This window comes from Danio rerio, chromosome 5, assembly GCF_049306965.1.
Source record: "Danio rerio strain Tuebingen ecotype United States chromosome 5, GRCz12tu, whole genome shotgun sequence".
Classification (NCBI taxonomy): domain Eukaryota; kingdom Metazoa; phylum Chordata; class Actinopteri; order Cypriniformes; family Danionidae; genus Danio; species Danio rerio.
The window spans coordinates 46,507,501-46,528,805 of NC_133180.1; the positions used below are offsets into that span (position 1 = coordinate 46,507,501).

At 34.4% G+C, this 21,305-nt stretch overlaps 1 protein-coding gene across 3 annotated transcripts in view; it reads right to left on the reverse strand.

Moving 5' to 3' along the window:
- The window catches only part of npffr2a (neuropeptide FF receptor 2a), a 230,925-nt gene that overhangs the window by 31,624 nt on the left and 177,996 nt on the right, over window positions 1-21,305 (reverse strand). For 2 of the 3 annotated variants that reach the window (XM_073950539.1, NM_001105109.1), the window contains 2 exons: window positions 20,784-20,876; window positions 3,076-3,413 (listed from right to left, as the gene is read on the reverse strand). In XM_073950539.1, coding sequence (XP_073806640.1) covers window positions 3,076-3,406 — 331 coding nt within the window. In that variant the 5' untranslated portion in view covers window positions 3,407-3,413; window positions 20,784-20,876. Of the gene's footprint in view, window positions 1-3,075; window positions 3,414-4,427; window positions 4,725-20,783; window positions 20,877-21,305 lie in introns of those variants that run through there. The other variant, XM_005165326.6, reaches the window with a different exon arrangement.

Genomic DNA, 21,305 nt, shown 5'->3' on the forward strand with positions numbered 1-21,305 from the left:
GTGGTTAATTCAGACCAATGACGTTGTTCCACCCCACTGGCCACTAACACAATGTTATAATCGTAATATTTAGTTGTCATCACCTGGGTGATTTTTTTTTTTTTTTTGGTAAAGCATAGGCCAAAAGCTTGGCTTTCATTGTCATTATCACAAGTGAGGAGAAGGCTTTTTTGCGGTACAGAATATTCTGTTTTGAAAGAAATATCTGAAGTAAACTTATGTTTTTGCCAACATAAAAGGGGGATTAAGAAATAATCCTTATAACCCTAACCATAAATGTGTGTATGTGTTATATATGTATATATGTATATATGTATGTATATATATATATACATACATATATACAGTTGAAGTCAGAATTATTAACCCCCTTTTGATTTTTTTTCTCCCTTTTTTAAATATTTCCCAAATTATGTTTAACAGAGCAAGGAAATTTTCACTGTATGTCTGATAATATTTTTCTTCTTGAGAAAGTCTTATTTGTTTTATTTCGGCTAGAATAAAAGCAGTTATTAATTATTTAAAAACTATTTTTGGGACACAATTATTTGCCCCTTTAAGCAATTTTTTTTTGATAGTCTACAGAACAAACCATCGTTATACAATAACTTGCCTAATTACCCTAACCTGCCTAGTTCACCTTATTAACCTAGTTAAGCCTTTAAATGTCACTTTAAGCTGTATAGAAGTGTCTTGAAAAATATCAAGTCAAATATTATTTACTGTCATCATGGCAAAGATAAAATAAAGAAGTTATTAGAAATGAGTTATTAAAACTATTAGGCTTAGAAATGTGCTGAAACAATCTTCCCTCCATTAAACAGAAATTGGGGAAAAAATAAACAGGGGAGCTAATAATTCTGACTTCAATTGTATGTATATATATGTATATACACACACTTTATTTTACCTGTTTGTAAATAATTGTTCTTAACATTTTTGCTTTAAAACATTATAATACTGTTTGGATTTTCCCCCCATAATAATAAATTGTGAACATTGCAGTGTAAATTGCAATCCAGATGTTACAGAGAAAAATTGATGCAGCAACAGCAGAGCATATTAAGGGGATATAAAAAAATCTTCATACATTGTATGTATATATATATATATATTCACTATTTTAAAATACATTTTCTTTGCTGTGTGTTTTTATTGGTTATGATGCTGTTTGGATGTTTTATTTTTGCACAATAAATAAAATGTGATTTAAAAAGTGCAAACATTGTCTTTGTTAGAATTTACACGTGATTACAACGGTATAAAGACATTCAGGTCCAACCGGACCGAATGGAAAGAAATTATAAAAGGTGCAAAGGTGCAGTAAACTCAATTCCAAAGGGCTCAAAAATAGTCTTCTGGCGCCATCTCGTGGACACTCTGACAAGCTTTAGGTTTGAAATTAACAAATTTAATATAAAAAAATATTTATAGGAAAACTGTTATTTATAATTACACCAAATAAATATGATAATTATCTTCAATTTAAAGCACATCTTTTGGCCAAATTTGAGGATTGTATACTTTTGTATATGCCCCAAATACTCGATTGTAATATTTACAATTTTTTAATTCAAAAAATTTTTAATTCAAAAACTACAAATCTTATCGGCATGAGGACATACAGCAACCATCTCATGGGCAATAGACAGCTTTTGACCAAATTTGGGGCTTGTAGCATCTAAGCCCTGGGAGGAGAAGCGATTGCTTTTTTTTGGTCAGAAGCCGGAATAATAATAATAATAATAAGAATAAGTTTAAGTAGCATTACAGTATGTTGGCTTTCTCAAGCCAACATAATAATGCGGGGTCGGCTGCAAGCAATCATAAGCACGTGATCCTCTCGAAATTAGTTTATATATAAACTTCACTTAAAATGAATTTACAAGAACACCTATTGAAATGATAGATTTCAGTATATCTATTTCCAGCTATGATCCATCAAGTGCATTAGCTCATTAAATTGCTGAAACCACAATGTCACATTCACTACATATGAGTCATATAGACATTTATAGTTCTTGTAGGCAACACTCTTGACTGCAAGAATGAATAGCAGTGATAGTCACACATACCATCACATATGCTTGGGGTCCTTTCAATTTGTGCTAGAGCTAAATTAAAACTTCAGTTTAATTCATATACTGTACACACACTCATACACTGTAAAAAATATTGCTGTTAGTTCAATCAAATGAATTTTTTTAGTCATGTAAAGTACATCAATCAAAGTGACTAAAAATATTAAGTCAAATATTTATAATAAAAAAAGAATTGAGTCTTAATTAACTTATTAAAATAAGTTAAAGCAACATATTTGCTTTTGTCATTGCAGATGAGACACATGACTTCTGTTATAATTTGGCATTATCCATTAGTTTCCAACTCGGATTTACTTGGTATGGATACTTTCATACTCACCAGAGAAACTAGTCATTTGCAAGGACAAAGAAATATTTAGCATAACTTGCAGCAATCTCATAACCAAGATGCCATGCCTTTTAAATTCCGTTTTCAGAGCCGGTTCTTTCTGATTTAGTATAGCACATAAACATGTCTGCACAATTTACACATCAATGAAATTCAGGAAATGCCCCAATATGGAAAAAAAAAACAGCCCTTTAGATCCTACTTTATCTCTATATCTCTCCTTTATCTCAGCATGCATAACTTATTTCAGTCTTGAGCCTAGCATTAAATCTGATACATGCATGTGGATTTCTTACATAGCACTAAATGTTTATTATTTTTATTATTAGATCATTATTTTTTGTCATATTAACTTTTTTCATGGAATTTCCAGACCGTTTTTTAAGCAAGCTGGTCATATCTTACAAATCTGTCTTTCTAAAGGTGAACAGCATCCTCTACTGCCAAGCACAATATGAACTCTGCATTAACTAAAGCCCCCAGGCTACTAGAATAGATGTTTCCTCTGGAGACAACAGCCCTATGGAAATCCATAAATGTCAGTTAAATTTTAAGCATGCCTAAATTGTGGAAAGAGCATTAGCTAGAAGAAGAAACTTTGAAAACGCAAAGAATAACATATATGATTCCTGGCATTGCACTGACCTGTAATAATGTTGTCAAGAAGCGTTGTGGGCATGCAGAAAATCCCAACAAGAAGATCGCTGATGGCGAGGTTGAGGATGAATAGGTTGGTGACAGTGCGCATATTTTTGCTCCGTAACACGATGAAGCAAACCACTCCATTTCCAATCATGCAGACCAGGAATATGAGGAGGTAGGACACTATGAAGACAGCTGCTACTGATGGCTGGTGCAGGTAATATCCAACATATGTAATGTTGTTCAAAGGTAAAAAGAATTCACTCGAGCCATTGATGAAAGTCCAGTTACCATCATCCACAAGGGTAATGTTCAGGTCCAGAGACTCGTTCATTTTAGATCTGCGGATGATAGAAAAAGCTTGAGCGATTGGTTTTATTCTCACTTTTCTCCACAATCAAAATTTAATTTATATATATATATATATATATATATATATATATATATATATATATATATATATATATATATATATTTTAAATATTTGTCTTTTCCTTTTTGATTTTTTTTTAACTTTCAAACACTCTCGAATGCAGCTGCTTCTGAACAAACCTATTTATAAACTGAACTCTCTGACCTCCAGCTGTGTAATTAACTGTGCATATTGCAAGCAACTGATTGACAAATAATGCCCAACCATTAGCCTACTTATCATAAAGTGAATTGCAGTTATCAATCTGCGGTCATGTTTGCCTCTGTAATCATGCAGAAAAATGATAAAATTCAGACATATCAGCTAAATCCTCTGTGGCTGACTTTATTTATTTATATTGGAGAAATACTTTATTGGCTATTGTGAAGTTGCAATGAGAGCATTTGTGACGCACAAAGAGATCAGAGTCAAGTGATCATCTAATTGTTTGAATCATTGGTCAATGTACCCTGACCATCATATATTTTATGCAATGTAAAAAGAAAAAAAAAAGAGTTCGATATTTAAAAACCTCACAGATGTTTCCATGGTTAAAAGGAAAACCAGGTACACTTTATTTTCCAGTGTTCGTGTACATCGTAATTTCACATTTAATTTTTGATAAGTACTATTAATTGACTCCATGCCTTTCATACACATGTAGGGTTAGGGTTAGGGTTAGTTGCTTTTGGTTAGGTATAATTTAATATTGTTAAAATCAAATAACAGACAAAGGGGTTAAAATATAAAACACAAGAGAGTTATAGTAGCAGTGTTGACTGACATAATTCCACAGTACATTCTTGTGCACTACGTCTACTAATGATACTGTACAACTGATATTCTATTTCAGCCAACAAAATAGCAATTCGTCATTCACGTCGTATTACAAGTTAATAAAAACACGGACGTACTAGCCAAACACAAAATCAATGTATCCTACCTTTTTGTGAACCCAGTTTTCCTATAGCACTACCTGTTCCCAGGTAAAAACGAACACCTCCTTGTTCGCCTGTTCCTCCACAAAGAGACATAAGGAGTCTTTGGAGATGTTTTAATGATTAACAACTAAACAATTATTTACAAATTAATTTCCTTTCTTCGTTACGATCTCCAAAATTCTGCGTGCCATAATTTGCAGTTTCAACAAGTTTTCTAGGCGAAGCGCAGCTGCCGGTGTCAGTTCCACAGTCACTTCTCAGCGGACTGTCAGTGAGCAATGAGCAGGCACGGGAGAGAGAAAGAGAGAGAGACTGGGTGAGAATAGAGACCGGCGGTGTGATGATGCGCTTTTAAGCGTCACAGCGCGCGCATGGATGGACAGCCTTCAATTGCGCTCAGGGCGATAGTACTTGCGTCTAGTGTCATAGTTTCAGCTCCAGAATACAAGCAAACATAAACACCGATAGGAAAACAGCTAATTATAAAGCGTTTCATTTTATTCGTGTTTGTGCACAGTCACATTTTATTTTAAAGCTGATGTTATGGCTTTAGTCTATTTAATCAAGCTGGCTGTCTTAAGCAAAATCTATTTGAATGTAACGTATAACTGCGTTAATTTTCATATCTTTATAACGATGTCAAAAAAATTCTGGAATCACAGAAATGTGTTGACACCTTGACTATGTAACAGCAATAGGGGGCACCATTCGCTAGTGTATGTGGACAGGGCATAGGTTTCTTCGATTACTTTAAGCCGGTGGCTCATCCTAAATATTTTGACACGATGTACTCAACGTTAGTTTACCCCAAACCTATGCTGGTTTCTTTAATCCGTGACATGATGCATGGCAAAATGACTGGCGTTCAGTCTGTATTCACTTTGCTGCTTCCATATCAAGAATGAAAGAATGCAGACCAAGACTGTACTTTTGCTTATGGTAAATTTACTCTTTGTAACACTTTAAACATACATACATACATACATACATACATATACAAAAAATAAAATAAAATAAATAAATAAATAAATATTTTTGTTTACTTGTAAGTCTTGGAAAAATCATGGAAAAGTCATCGTGTGGATTTAGTAGTGTGGATAATCCCTGTTCGTACACACAGATGAAATCTGCTGCAAGGAAAAACATTTCCATTAACTAAAAGTAAAAACAGGGAGGCTTGCAGATGCAGTTTTCTTCATGGTGTGACATCATACACCTTGTGACATCATGTCATTTTAATGTCTTCTATGTTACATGCGTATTAATAGAGATATATTCCAGATCCCTATTTTGTCTAGAAGAGGACTGAGACACATTTTCTTTTTCAGGGATTGTTCACACTTAACATTGAATTCTCTTGATTCTATTGGTACAGACCAAAAATATATTAATTATCTGTACTTTGCCACTCATTCGTTTATTCATTCATTCATTCATTTTCTTTTCGGCTTAGTCCCTTTAGTAATCCAGGGTTGCCACAGCGGAATAAACAGCCAACTTATCCAGCACATTTTTACACAGTGGATGCCCTTCCAGCTGCAACCCATCTCTGGGAAACATTTACACACACTCATTCACACTCATACACTACAGACAATTTAGCCTACCCAATTCACTTGTACTGCACTTGTACAGAGGAAACCAGAGTACCCGGAGGAAACCCACGCGAACGCAGGGAGAACATACAAACTCCACACAGAAATGCTAACTGACCCAGCTGAGGCTCGAACCAGCGACCTTCTTGCTGTGAGGCGACAGCACTCTTTGCCACTGAATTGATAAAACCTCCAAAACAATGCTTGAGCATACACTAATTTTTATAGTCACCTATTGTAAGCTATTTTTAGTTTGTTTACAGTAGATATCTTTGATATGTGTTGTTCAAATTTCAGTTGAATCACAAAGCATAGCAATGATCATACTAAATGAGATACAGAACACTAACAGACCAATCACACTTGCATTAGTTTTAATAAAAACAAACCTGTGAAGTGTGAACACTCTCAGAAGTCTCAGTCCACTTGTTGGGTCCGCACTAAGGTCCAGATGGCAGTGTTCATACTTGAACTAATAACACCACAATTTTTTTAATCAAACCAAACCTGACCAACATGAACACATCCTCAGTGCCATTGTGCCTAACAAGATGAATGAAAAGAATACATTAACTATTTAAATAAAGCCAAAAGCAAGACAGTTCTCGCTTATTCACAGTCTGCAAGTAACTGATCTGAAGAGTGGCGAGAGTCTGAGAATCAAACTAAATGAAAAACAGTGAGCTCTTTCTCTCTCTGCCAGTGCAGTGAAGTGAGCTGGAAATGGGCTCCCAAGGCAGCAACATCAAACAGACACATCAGTACTTTGATAGCTCTTCCAGTGGGTTATGTCTGTATATTTAATGTAACATACAAAAACAGCTGTCTGAATATTTTAGTTAATTTATTTCCTTAAAACAAACTCCAGGGAAAACCTCATAACTATTACACCAGTGTACACATTTAGAGGTATCCATGCACAAGTACTTCACAAGCAAATGAACAATTGCATACTACAGGACTGTTTGTTTGCAGACACACACTGTATAGTGTTTCTTTACAAATGTTGTAGTGCTAGCTACTGGCTTGGCAGGCATAATACAGCATTTAAATGCTCCATGTGAACAGATGTAACCCTCCCAGTCCTACACCACACAAGCCCCTCTGAGCTGGGATTGAACCGGCAATTCTCCATATGGGAGTCGATTGCTCTAACAAGGAGGCTAAAGACCATGGCCTCTAGTGTTTTCTCTAGAGCACTTTTAGAGGTTAGAAGAGTGAGGTTTACCTGCACAGCACTTCACTAGCTGGCCTCCGTTACACTCACCAGCCTTAACCTCACTCCCATCCAGGACACGGCACCAATGTAACCCCACTGGTCCTTAAACCCCCCAACCCATTTGGAGCTGGGAATGCATCGACGGTTTTCCACATGGAAGTCAGTTGCTCCAACACAATCTCACAGCAGTTTGTAACTTTTTGATTTAGTGGCTAATTCAAATAAATTCGTATGATCTAATTCGTACAATTTCGTACGATTTGCTCGTCCCACAACGACGGTTGGGTTTAGGTGTGGGGTTAGGTGCCACGCCTACTTTTTAAAATCATACAATTTCGTATGACTGAATTTGCCCCTAAACTGACAAAACGTAAAATACTTACGTTTTCTCGTGAGATCAGGCTGGTTGCTCTAACAAGGAAGCTAAAGACCATGCCCTATAGCGTCTGTCGCTAGAGCACCTTTAGAGGTCAGAGGAGTGAGGTTTACCCGCACAGCACTTCACTAGCTGGCTTCCGTTACACAGATCATTTTGATAATGTTGTTGTCTGATTTTTTTTTTCAGAAATGCTAAAGTTTTTCCATTGAATATTTTTGAATATTTTTATTATATTGTTATTATCTTAATACCCACAATCATACTTATTTAACTTTTATCAGGCGTTTTGTAAAATTCCTTTTTATTCATTTAGCTTATTCCTATGTAAACATTAAAAAGATAATAAATGTTTACATGCACTGAATTCTGCTACACATAAGACTTACAGTGTAAAGGATTGCATCATTACTTGTTCATATAGTAGATGATGTAATTTAATAGCAAATGTATGGATGCAGAAATAAAGTAACATCTTTGAATAACACCTTTAGTTCATTTGATTAAAACATTTGTTTTAAATTATTAAATAATTATTACATTTGTATGTAATTCTGATCACCTGAGCTGAAAAATGTCAATAAATAACATTTCACCTTTAACATCACCAAAAATGTAGGTAACACAAGCAAGTAGGTATCGCTGCAGTCCGGAGACCTCCAAGTGGGAGGGATTACACCGCAAGTAGGTTGGGTGTCCTCCAAATGGGAGGGGCTTAAACCACATTTGGGTTTAGGTGGTGTAGGTGGAGCAGATATTACTAAAACAAATCAGTTGGATTTAGGGTTGGGGTAGGTGTAGATGTTGTTAAAACACAACAGGTTACGCTGAGGTTGAGTTTAGACATTTATAAAGTACAATATTTGACTGATTTCTTGGAGCTGGCTCTGACCTCTGTTTATTCCCTTCTTATCACCAGTGACCAAAAAAATGGAGAAATGTTTTTAAAATAAATGTTCAAAAAAATAAGAAAATCATTAAGCTGCCATTTATTTATTTTCAAGACAAAAGATAATCGATTAATGTGGTTTAAATGTATAAATGTTTAAATGTAAACTTTAACTGTTAACAAAAGAAACATATTTTTATTTTATTTTATCTTTTGCTATAACAAAAGTGCATCTTTTTGTAGAAAACAGTTCAGTGTTTAGGGCTTCTTCAGCTGTGGATGATATCTTAATAAAGACTCTGATTTTACATTGTGTTATGTGCACTCTAAAAATAGAGCTTCACCAGTGAGCCACAGTAGGAGATGGTTAGTCATTTATGGGCTGTGTGAACAAATTTTGGGACATGGTCGGCCACATCCAGTGTAATTTTCCTTATAAGACCTTATAAGGGCTTCCTTTGCAGGCAGGTGTTGTTGTGGTAAATCCATGTAGAAAAAAAACAACAATATGGGAAACAGGGGAGATAAGCATACTTTAGATTCTTTAGAGGGCCTGACTAGTTAATCTTTTCTGATGCAGTGTGTATGGTCCTGCATGTCAAAGAGGTTAGAATAACTCAATTTAATAGAGTGTGAAATGAAGCCATGATTGGACTTTTAAAAGCTTTCATGTTACTGTTCGGTTAAACAATACAAAATTGCTATGAATTTGTAATGTATTTTTGATAACACTTTACAATGCAGGTGCACTAATAAGCTCTAAATAATGATTAACTAATCCACAAATAATCATAATTTATTGTATAACTCACAAAGAGCTAAGTTATTTATTAATGATTACTGCATGAACAGCAAATGAACATAATATTATTCAAGTACTCAATATTAGTAGGGTTGCACAATATTTTGTTTCCGCATCGATATGATCATTCGCAATAGTCACATAACTAGTATTTGCAATGTTGAGTCTAGATTATAATTTATAATTTAGCAAGTGCCTTTTGAGGCCTATCACTGTGTGAAGGTTTAAAAAAAGCATTCAGGCAAATGAAAATATACCATTTTTAACCTTGAAAAAATTAAGAATGGCTGATTTTATGGAATTGTTTATAAAACGAAGACTATGCAGTATTATTTTACATTTGATTATTCAATTTCTGTATACCTGAATACATTTCGACTCTTCGGAAAACAATAAAATGCTGTTTATTTAAGTTGCGTATTTCCTTCTTTGAATTTATCTATGATAGTAGATTGTTTATTATATTTTTTGCACCCAGGGATGGGCAGTATTTATAATACATGTATTTTATATATGTATTTTTAAATACAAAATAGTATTTTGTAATTGTATTTGATAGGGTTTATGGCTTAATATTTTGCATCAAAATACTTTGGTGTCTTGAATTTTTAAAATACTGTAAAATACTTTGTAAGAAGTCTACATTGGTGCTTTCTCAGTTATTTGCCAAGGTTTGAGATTAGACTAGAAAATTGAAAAATATTAAAGATGTTGTTCAATGCTTGGAGCATGGATGGAAAATATACATCACATATAAAGAAAGCAACAGACAAATAGCAGGGGTTGATTCAGGAACAAGTCAAAATAAAACAGCAAAATAAGACAAGCACCATAAATAAGTCCTACTGTAAGTTCTACAATACTTCATTGGCTGTTTCAAATGTTAGTAGCTGTTCTGGAAGAGCTCTTTATAGTTAATTACAAACTTTGACATAGTTAATCAGTATGAGAAAATATTTAATAATACTACAGACTGGTTAAAAAAACCCCAACTCAGTTTTAATGGCAGCAAAAACAGATGTTTTATATTGTGTATTGAAGAGTACAATTGCAAAAAAAAAACAAACAAAAAAAAGGCATGTTTTATGGAAATTAATAAAACTGGAGAATTTAGTTTTCAGAAAATGTGATTTTGCATTGAGTATTAAATGTTTCAATTGCAAAAATTTTGAGACTTCTTAGAGATGGTGGCGGTTTTCACAATTAAGAGATAAATTATCTAGTATATTCCAACTTATTATCAGCATTAAATGGTTTTTCATAGTGATTAAAGGGATAATTTTTAAGACAGGACTTTCTGTATGTAATCTGTACATAATCAAAGAGAAACACTGTTTGAAGTAAACACATTGTTTACTTCACTAAGTCAATTTAATGGTGAAGGGAGTGATCCAATATGCCTATTGATAGAAGGTTTACGAAGAATTGTCATGCTCCCTTGTTAAAGTATTTTATAGTATTTTCAAAATACAGTATTTTATTTGTATACATTTGTGGCTGCTGTATTTGATAGTTTATTTTGATAGACATAAAAATGAAGTATTTGGTATTTTATTTTAAAATGTTTTTTAAATCAATGTATTACTGTCCATATTCAACTTATCTAGTGAAATTGAAATTGTATTCATAACACTATACAGTATATATATATATATATATATATATATATATATATATATATATATATATATATGTATGTATGTATGTATGTATGTATGTATGTATGTATATATATATATATATATATATATATATATATATATATATATATATATATATATATATATATATATATATATATATATATATATATATAATACAAAATTTGCAATGTGTAATTGTGCAGCCCTAGTTACTAGTTAAATGAATCAAGCTGTTTTTGTTCCATAGTACCATTATATAAACACTGTATTATATGTAAACACTAACACTCTATAAACTAATGATGTAAATGCATAGGTTAAGTGTCACAGCAGTCAACGTTTTTGCTTTACCTAATTAGTAGATAATGATTTGCAAAGGTACAGTATAGTTATGTTGTGACTTTATTTGTTGAGTCACAGAGCTGTTAACTAAATGGTAATTCACTGTATTTAGCTAGTCCTGCCAGTGCCTCAACAGTCATTAAAATGATAATAGCTTAAGCATTCATGAGTAATATGTTAACTAATATCTGTGCATATGTTAATCGTGAATTAAATGAAAATGAAATGCAACCATTTTGCAAAGGTTTTCCTTTATGAAATAAATTATAAATGTGCATGTTTGCTTTCACCAAAGCTGGTTTTAAATGTTGGTCAGAATGTTATGAAAAGGTGGAAAAACTGCAGCTATGAACAATGTAAACATGAGAAGATACCTGAGGCACCACAGGGGTCCTTCAGTACACAATAGGTACTCTTTCAAAACATGCGATTCTCCAAGGAACTAAAGACAGCTATCCCAACATAAAGACAGAATGATAAATACATCTAGTGAAAATCTTTGAGAGTGAAGCAGGTTATTTGAGCTACTTTCAAAGAATGTCTAGATCAGGGGCGTCAAACACGATTCCTGGAGGGCAATAACTCTACACAGTTTAGTTCAAACCCTAATTAAACACACCTGATTAATTGAGTCCTTCAGGCTTGTTTAAAGGTGCTGTATATGAGTTTTTGACTCTTCTAAAGCATAACAATACCATAATATGTTTGTAATATTTAAGAAACATGCCAAGTGAACAAGAAAATCATGCTGAAGTCAGATATTCTGCTTTCAAAATGCCATATTTCAATATTCTGTTTTTTTTTCCATGCCAGAACAATGTCTTTGTTTTGGTAATTTTAACCTGCCCAATGCCAGTTTAGCCAAACATGTTTCAGCACCCCGGGTTGCCTTGGTGGAAAACCACATATTTCATTCATTCATTTAGAATGGCTCTCAAAGCATGCGTCCGTGACAGAAATGCAACCTCAGGTGGACAGTAGCAGACGAGATGCAAATTCAGAGTTCCACATGACGTTGTTAATTAGCAAATTATATAAATATAATGGATGTAAACAATAGGTGAGCAGGTTATATAGTAACCCCATGTCCTAACAACACCCTCTGTGAAGAGATAAGCAGTGATGCAATTTGGGTGTTTGCACCAGACAAAACACGTCAGAAACTTCACTCACAAAATGGAAAGGTTAATAATCTGTTTAATGCATATTAACCCTACTTAACATTATTAAATGTACATGCTGATTCACTCATATGTGTTTAGTCTTATAGTTCAATTTCAAGTGGTTTATTTTGTTTTTAACATCTGAGGTGAACTATCTGCTGCTGCTTTCAGTATATGACAATAAATGTCATGTAAAATGGCTTTCAAACTCCTATTATTAGAATTTAACACTGAATAAAACACGTTAGGTTTACCTGAGATGATCATTGTGAATTTTCCGTTGTTTACCTGTGAGAAAAACAAGCCATTTTTAATAAATCAATTTGAGGTGTTGTTTAGTACAAAAAAACTACCTTTAATATGTGTGGTGGGGCATAAGAAATTAAGCCAACGCCTAAACGACTCTGACACTCTGTTATGCCGGGAATAAAAAAAATAATAATTATGATAATAATACCACTACTACTACTAATAATAATTATAATATTTATAATAATCAATAATTATAATAAAATTAGAGTGAGCATGAAGACTTAAACTCAGAAAAGACACTTTATTAAAATACAAAAGTTAAAAACGTTCAAAATCCATTTTTAGCATAAGCCATTATCTATAATCAAAATTTATAAAAGACAACAATATTCCAGAACAATAGTGCAGGGTACCAGCATAAGTTTGCAAATATCCACCACACCAAAGGAATACACACACACACACACACACACACACGCACACACACACACACACACAAAACCTGAGAATACACAGCAAACTTATTCCGCACAGCAAAACCTATTTAGCACACCCCAATGCAATGCACCCAGCTGGGTCTCCCCCCTACAAAAAAAAAAAAAAAAAAAAATATATATATATATATATATATATATATATAAAGAAACTATTAAAGAAGAAAAAATGTAATCACAACCAATAAGAAAACAATTTACAATAGACCTAAACAGAAAAGGTAATTAAAAAAAAAAAAAAAAAACACACACACAAATGCATAATAAAAACAGGACAAAATCACTATGTAAATATAATAATACAGACAAAGAAACAATGAAATCATAATATACAAAAAAAAAAAAAAAACTTCACGTAATAAGGCTCCGGCAAAACAGCAGCGCTGCCATCACAGTAGTCAGACTCGGCCGCCGCTAATTATAAAACCCATGTGCACAGTCTCCTGTTGGCACAAAGCCACAAATTAAAAATAAGGCCCTTTTACCTGATTACTTATTTTAGATGTCCGACCAGCTCTAGGAGGAGTCCTGGCGGTTCCAAACATCTTCCACTTCAATGATGGAAACCACTGTGCTCATTGGAACTTTCAGAGCAGCAGAAATTTTTCTGTAACCTTCCCCAGCCTTGTGCCTCGACACAATCCTGTCTCGGAGGTCTACAGACGATTCCTTTGTCTTCATGCTTGGTTTGTGATTTGACATGCACTGTCAACCCTGGGACCTTATATAGACAGGTGTATGTCTTTTAAAATCATGTCCTATCAGTGGTAGAAAGAGTACTGAAAAATCTTACTCAAGTAAAAGTACAATTACTTGGCTAAAAATGTAGTGCAGGTAGAGTTAAAGTATCAGTTGTAAAGATTACTCAAAGTATGAGTAAAAAGTAGCCCTTTGAAAAGTACTCAAGAGTAGTGAGTATTGAGAATTACAGTGTTAAAAGCTGATGCACCTACATGTAATTTGTGCATGTGTGTGTGTGATTGTAAAATTCTGTAGTGCATCTGGTTATTGCCAAGCAGGCACACAACATCCATAAAACATTAATATTAGCTTAGATATAGGTTGTGATGTCAGGTGACCAAAATTCAATGTCTAGCCAGCTTAGCAAGTCTAAAGACAATGTTATTTTGATGTCCAATACTGACATCAAATGATGTTGATATTTGGTCAATTTTAGGTTGTTAGGCTGGAAGGATGCCCTTCCAGCCCTTCCAGAACGCAGGGAGAACATGCAAACTCCACTCAGAAACGCCAACTGAGCCGAGGCTCGAACCAGCAACCCAGCGACCTTCTTGCTGTGAGGCGAACGTGCTACCCACTCCGCCACTGCGTCGCCTTGCTTCCAAACAGTTTGCTGTAATTATAAAGTGCACATGTCTTGAGGTAGTTCATTATGATGTGATTTATTTTTTACAGTATGTGCAATTTTATTGGACAGGATTACAGGACTGATTTTTCTATTCCTCATAGACAAAAAATAAATAAAGAAATAAATAAAGTAGTGACTGCAGGTTAAAGTAAATTAGTGGAGTAAAAGTACAGACACAGCACAAAAAAAAAAATTACTCAAGGAAAAGTAAAAGTACACAATTTTAAAACTACTTAGTAAATTACAATTATGAGAAAAACTACTCAATTACAGTAGTTTGAGTATTTATAATTAGTTAATCTACACCACTGTATCAAATCAACTTATCTTACCACATTATCCATTTAAGCTGCTAAAAGTCAATGGAAACAGAATGTACCTGAGCTCAACTTAGAGCTTCACTGCAAAGGCTGATTTTTCAGGTTTTTATTTTTAATAAATTTGAAACAATTTCAAAAAAAAAAAAAAAAATTCATATTGTCATTATGGGGTATTGTGTGTCAAATTTTGAGTAATTAAATCAATTTAATCCATTTTGGAATAAGGTTGTAAAATTAAATAAAAGTGGAAAACGGGAAGTGCCATGAATACTTTCCGGATGCACTGTAAATGAGAAAGTCTCCCCAATACATGTTTTCCTCACTATGTTCAACAGGAAAAACATCAGCATATGACTAAAATGTTTCAGTTTTGTGAGCAACCCCAGCAGTGTTAAATTCTGCTAGTGCAAGTCTTTTGTAATATATCCGCTGATGCTGTATGTGTGGGTGTGTTTGATAAGCTGTTTACGAGCTAGTTGGGTGTGACTATTTCTTTATACAGAGCACTGAAAACAGACTGCTGAACAGTTGCGACTGTGAGTATCATAAATTATTCATTTTCTAGTTCCTTGTGAGAAGACAGACAGGGATTAAATTGGGAATTAAAGAGCTTGGAAGCCCATTTCAGTCAGGTCATATAAACTGAATTAAACACACAGTTCAGTGTCACAAAATGAGAATGCCATACTGCCCACCAGCAAACTTAGGTGGTTGAGATCAGCTTTTAATAAACTCATGGCTGATGTTCTTTCTGATATAGGCTGATCCTACTTTGGATTGGTCCTGCATTAATCATACCTTATACAGTAAATAACTCAAAACATAATTGACCGTTCAAGATTAACAGACAGGTGATATGACAATAATATTAGCTTTCCAAGTTGTCTGACAATTGGTGTAAACAGGTGCATGTATGAGACTTGGAATGCAGATATTAAGTATTCTGATAGGCTGAAGAATGTAATAAAAATCTGTTGTTGTTGTTTTATAATTTTACAAGGGCCAGTGTTTTACTATGAGTATATACTGTACATAGACTATAGAATACATAAGACATGCTTATAGATTTAAATGGGGAAAAGTGAAACAGTCAATATGGCAAATGAAGTCCCGCCTTCCAGTACAGGAGCCAATCATTGATCTGACAATCCTCCGAGGAAGAGGCTTTTTTACAATTTTAGGGGGGAATTGCCATCAAGACCAGGTTGGGTATTACTTCAATAGACCAGGACAATTGAATGAGGCATTATTCAGAGGATGATAAGATGTCGTCACCTTAGAATTATAAGGTTCTATCTGACATTTTTGTCAAAATTAAGTTATTGACATATTCTTATTAAATGACAACATATTTACATTATGGGATGTTTTATACAAGTTGTTTACATTTTAAGACTTTTTATTTAAAAAAAAAACAAATGTTACACACATACTGTTTGCTATATGGAATGTAAAAACTTTAAAGCTCAATATTTCTAAATCATTCAGAACTTAGATAGAACCTTATAATTCCAGGGTGACGGTGTAACACTTAAACATAAACAGCCATAAAGAGGTTGGTGTCATGATCGCATTTCCTTCGAGTGTGCATGCACGTTAGATTGAGCAACCTGAAAATATGCAGATTTTGTGTGATTCAAATGTTTAAAAATGAAACTTAAGAGACAGTCGTAGTTTAGTTTTATTGGCGATTTCAAATGTGAAATTTATTTATAAGTTTGGCAAACCATTTTGAAGAATTTTGAGAATGGGATGTTCCCCATTTAAACTGAATGCCTGAAAGAGATTTTAGAAGTAAACTGACTTGCCTTACAAGGACTTTGGTATAATACAAAGACAAATAGACCCTAATAATGTAGAACTGATATGACCAAAAATTATGGATCATTTGTTGTTCTTTCAATTGCGATTTTGGAAATCCAAATTAATTAACTGGCATGACTTTAGAGGAAATCACCTGTTAATAGTACAGTCATATTTACCGGTAAATAAACATTCCAGACAATTTTTAATTGCCAGATCCAAGTGCATTTTGCAATTGTTCTACTTCTGTGTAAAATCAACATTTAATTCTCAACAAATTATTCATAATTTCTCCAGGGACTCCATGAACAGACAGCGGAAGCACCATGGCAGAAAGTAAAAACTTGTTAGCAAGGGCTGGCAGATCTTGTGAAGCATCAATTGTAAGAATGCAATCAAACATGACCTGCTTGACTCCAATTTTTAAACATGAATTTGTCAAGAAAAGTCAAATAATTGAAAATCTCATTGACAGCAACCTTGTGTGACAAAATCAGTTAATTAGTTTGTTGTATTTTAAAAGGCCTTCTTTGCAGGACTTGGCATTTATAACCTTTAGAAAAACTAGAAAATTGATTCACAGGTTCCTCAAATTAAATTTGTTCATGAAAGGGTAATTGACAATAGCAACTGAACACTCATCATCCACAAATCAAGGATGTTATTGTGGCTTTAGGCCCATTGATATAGTATATTTGAGAAGGCAAAGCCTAACTATAATGATAATGAAATATTCATAGTATCATTCTAAATATAAAAGAATGGCAGAGTCCCAAATGAACAATCACACTCACTTTCAGAAACTATTTTTGCATCAATTACTAAAGGCTATCACAGACTATATAAAACATTCCATTAGTCATGCTAATATTTGTTACATGTATCATTACAGTTATCACTCTTGACCTGAACAGGCAGGGGCCGCTGGAGTTTGGTTCAGACAGAAATACGCAACAGGTTCTGAGCACACAGGCTTTTGGAAATATTTCAGGACATAAATGAATATGTTTAATAGCTTAGTAATGATGCACAAATCCTTGTGCATTTGTCAGTGCATTGAATGACATTTCATGTACTTATAATGGGCAGTTTGTGACTGTGTTGAAGCAATAAGCAGGGCATCCAGTTATTGTCTCAATCCTAATATTCCTTCATTCTTTCATTTTCCTTCAGTTTCGTCCCTTTATTCATCAGGGGTCGCCACAGCAGAATAAACTGCCAACTTATCCAGCATATATTTCATACAGAGGATGCCTTTCTAGCTGCAACCCAGTACTGGGAAACACCAATACACACTACGGCCAATTTAGTTTATTCAATTCAACTGCACTGCATGTGTTTGGACTGTGGGGGAAACCAGAGCACACGGAGGAAACCCACACCAACACGGGGAGAACATGCAAACTCCATACAGAAATGCCAACTAACTCAGCTAGGACTCGAACCAGCGACCATCTTGCTATGAGGCAACAGTGCTAACCACTGAGCCTCTGTCACCCTAAATTCTTGTGGTTTTCCTCTGAGTCTATATTTTTGTTATCTAATGTTGCTTTGACTGTCAGAGCTCTGAGCTCTTTTCAGTGCAGTCTTGACATGCACATCATGGATAAATTGTAACTGCAAAATAGAGAATTTGCAAGCACCCATGAGTAAGATGAAATGTCACATTGTCTTCTGGACTTAGCAAACACATGCATCATAGTAAGTCAGCAAGACTGCAGGTGCACATGAAGTGTGTCATTTGGGACTGGCCTATGGTTTGATTGCAAACTAGTATTTATGACATGTCACGCTGGTTTAATCTAATATTTAAATACCAAAAGTTAACTTAAGCTGACATTTTAACTGAGACCAAATCCAAAGGTAACAGTCACCTGAATGCCAAGTATTTCAACTATAAAAAAGGTCTGAAAAACCAACATGCTGACAGATGATCTTAAAAAAGCAGAAAAATGACATGAAAATAGTTTCATAGATGCCATATGGTCAGTTCAGGTGCATCAGAACTCAGTATATCTGAATAGAAGATGCTTTTTGGTCAGGCAATCAACATAGCAGAAAAGCTGTTTTAAATCGACAATTGACCGAAATTATTTTATTCTGTCATCATTTACTCACTCTTCATATGTTGCAAACCTGTTTGAGCTTCTTTCTTCTGCTAGGGTGCTTTTACACCTGGTTTAATTGCCTGGACCGTACCCAAGTTCGATTGTCCCCTACTGCCACCTTCTCCGTTGGTTTGTGTTCACACTTTTTTCCCTCTGAACCCTGGTACATGTGCGTCATCGAGCTGCTGTTTTGTTTACAGCCATTGCTAGGTAATGGTCACGAAAGCAAAGTGCCATGTCATTCTGCTTTAACTGAAGCTTTTGGTTTTGGACATACAGAAAGTGACTTGTGTCCATCTGCCGCAAAAACATTGTAAACATTCAGACACGTTCACACTAGCTCAACGTAACATACTATGACGTCAAACAAACCCGGGTGCGGACTAAAAGTGCTAGTGTGAAAGCACCCTTAAACACAAAAGGGCAGCACGGTGGCTCAGTGGTTAGCTCTGTCGCCTTACAGCAAGAGGATCACTGGTTCGAGTCTCGCCGGGCTAGTTGGTATTTCTGTCTGGAATCTGCATGTTATCCCTGTGTTTGCATGTTTGCTCCCCCACAATCCAAAGACATGCTATAAGTTGGCACACACAGAATCTGCGCCCGTAGATTTGTAGCCCATCATTAATTCTGTTTATTAACTCGAGTGAATGTGTGTAAATCTATATTTATTCAGTTTTTTTAATTCATTTCAGTAATATTATTGACTAATGTGAAAATGTTCATCTGATTTATGTACAATCCAGTTTGTACAGTTATATTTTCCATCTTTTACTAGATATATTATAAGGCAAACTTGCTCTATTTACCAAATAAAGTGAATCTAATTGGATTTGCATTTTAAACATTAAATAAAAGTTAAAAGGATATTTTTATTTAATATATTAAGGTTTTAGTTATAATACTCCCAAAATAATTCCGCAGAAATCTGCAGACTTTTACCAAAATTCTTAGCAGAAATAGCAAAAAACGTCCACAGATTCCGTCTGAAACTGGCTATAAGTGAGTTGAATGAACAAAACTTGGTTTAGTGCATGTGTGAATGCAATAATGTATGGTTGCTCCCCAGTACCGGGTCTGACAAGTCTAGTGGCTGGAAATTAGCTTTTTACAATTTCAGCTATAATGCTAATGTTGTTGGCCACTGTGTAAATGCACAGTAAAGTTACGATCTTATTGCCACTTTAAATCGTTATGATAACATGATATATGCCTTCAGTGATTTCCTCAAGATAAACACCAAAAAAATAGCACAACTGGAATAACCACAGCAGTCGCAATTGTCTGATCTCATATGAAGCAAGAGATCCCGATGACATAAGATGACGTGTGCAGGTGCTGCAGTGCTGTCCCAATTCTTAGGGGTACATTTTAAAGCCCTTCCCCTTCACACTCAAGGAGAAGGGGAAGGGGTACAAAAATAGAATTTAGGATTGGGCCAAAGTGTGAAAGTCAAAGGTAAGCATTCTGTGTAGTATTACAGTAGATGTAGCTGGAGATGGTAAATAAAGCATCACTAGTGCAAAGTTGCCATTTATGTTATTTAAAATGAATGAGTCTTCCTATTGTTAAATCCTGTTTGAGTATTATGCTGTCTCTGCTGGCACTGCACTGTTGCATCAGTTCATTCATTCTTTATTGTTAAACCTCATGATTTAAATAAGATGCAGATTCAAATCTAAACCTCCCATCCCCACTCACATTTCTCTGTACCATAAATATTTCATTCATATGGGCTTTTGATGATCTCGGGGCATCTGTGCTGAAGTTAAGTTAGGTTTTTAAAAAATAAATGTGCTTGTTTTCTTTTTTCTTTTTTTTTCAGATTTTGTCTCTGTCACCTCAGATTAAACAGTTCATAGCAGAAATTGTAAGTCTGCATACTGTGCTCCATGATCCCTACTTGACAGTCCATCACTATTAATGAAGTCACCCCTGCTGGGCCTTTTAAATGGATATGACTTTTTGTTCATAGGGTTAACTCACCTTCTCACATTAACACATCACATGTTATTAGATGTGGACTCAGCTCCATTGATGGCAGCTTCATGTCATACTGTACAGCAGGAATGGCGGTGCCTAGAAAAGAGATTAAACAGTGTAAGATGTTTGTGGAAATGTGCTAGTCACTGACTTTGTTCAAGCAAAAGAATGTCTTGGCATAACATCATTCTCAGTACAAAACAAAAATCAAAAATAAAGTATCAACTCAATTTTTCTAGTGTCAGTTAATGTCTGGATGATTGCCCTATGATTTCTTATGTTTTCACTTTTCCAATTACCCTCATGTCTTTCACCTCTGTTGAGCCTTTGTTTTATCTAGTTCTCCTATATTAGTGTCATTATTCTGTATATTCTGTAAGTTATTCAGTTCCCCTTTTTGTTTTTGTTTATTCATATGTGGTTGTCTACATTCTTTTGCATTTACATACATGGGGAGCCATGCCTTTTTTATTTTGATGTTTTATTTAAGGCTGTTATTACAGTTTTTCTCTATCGCTAAAAACA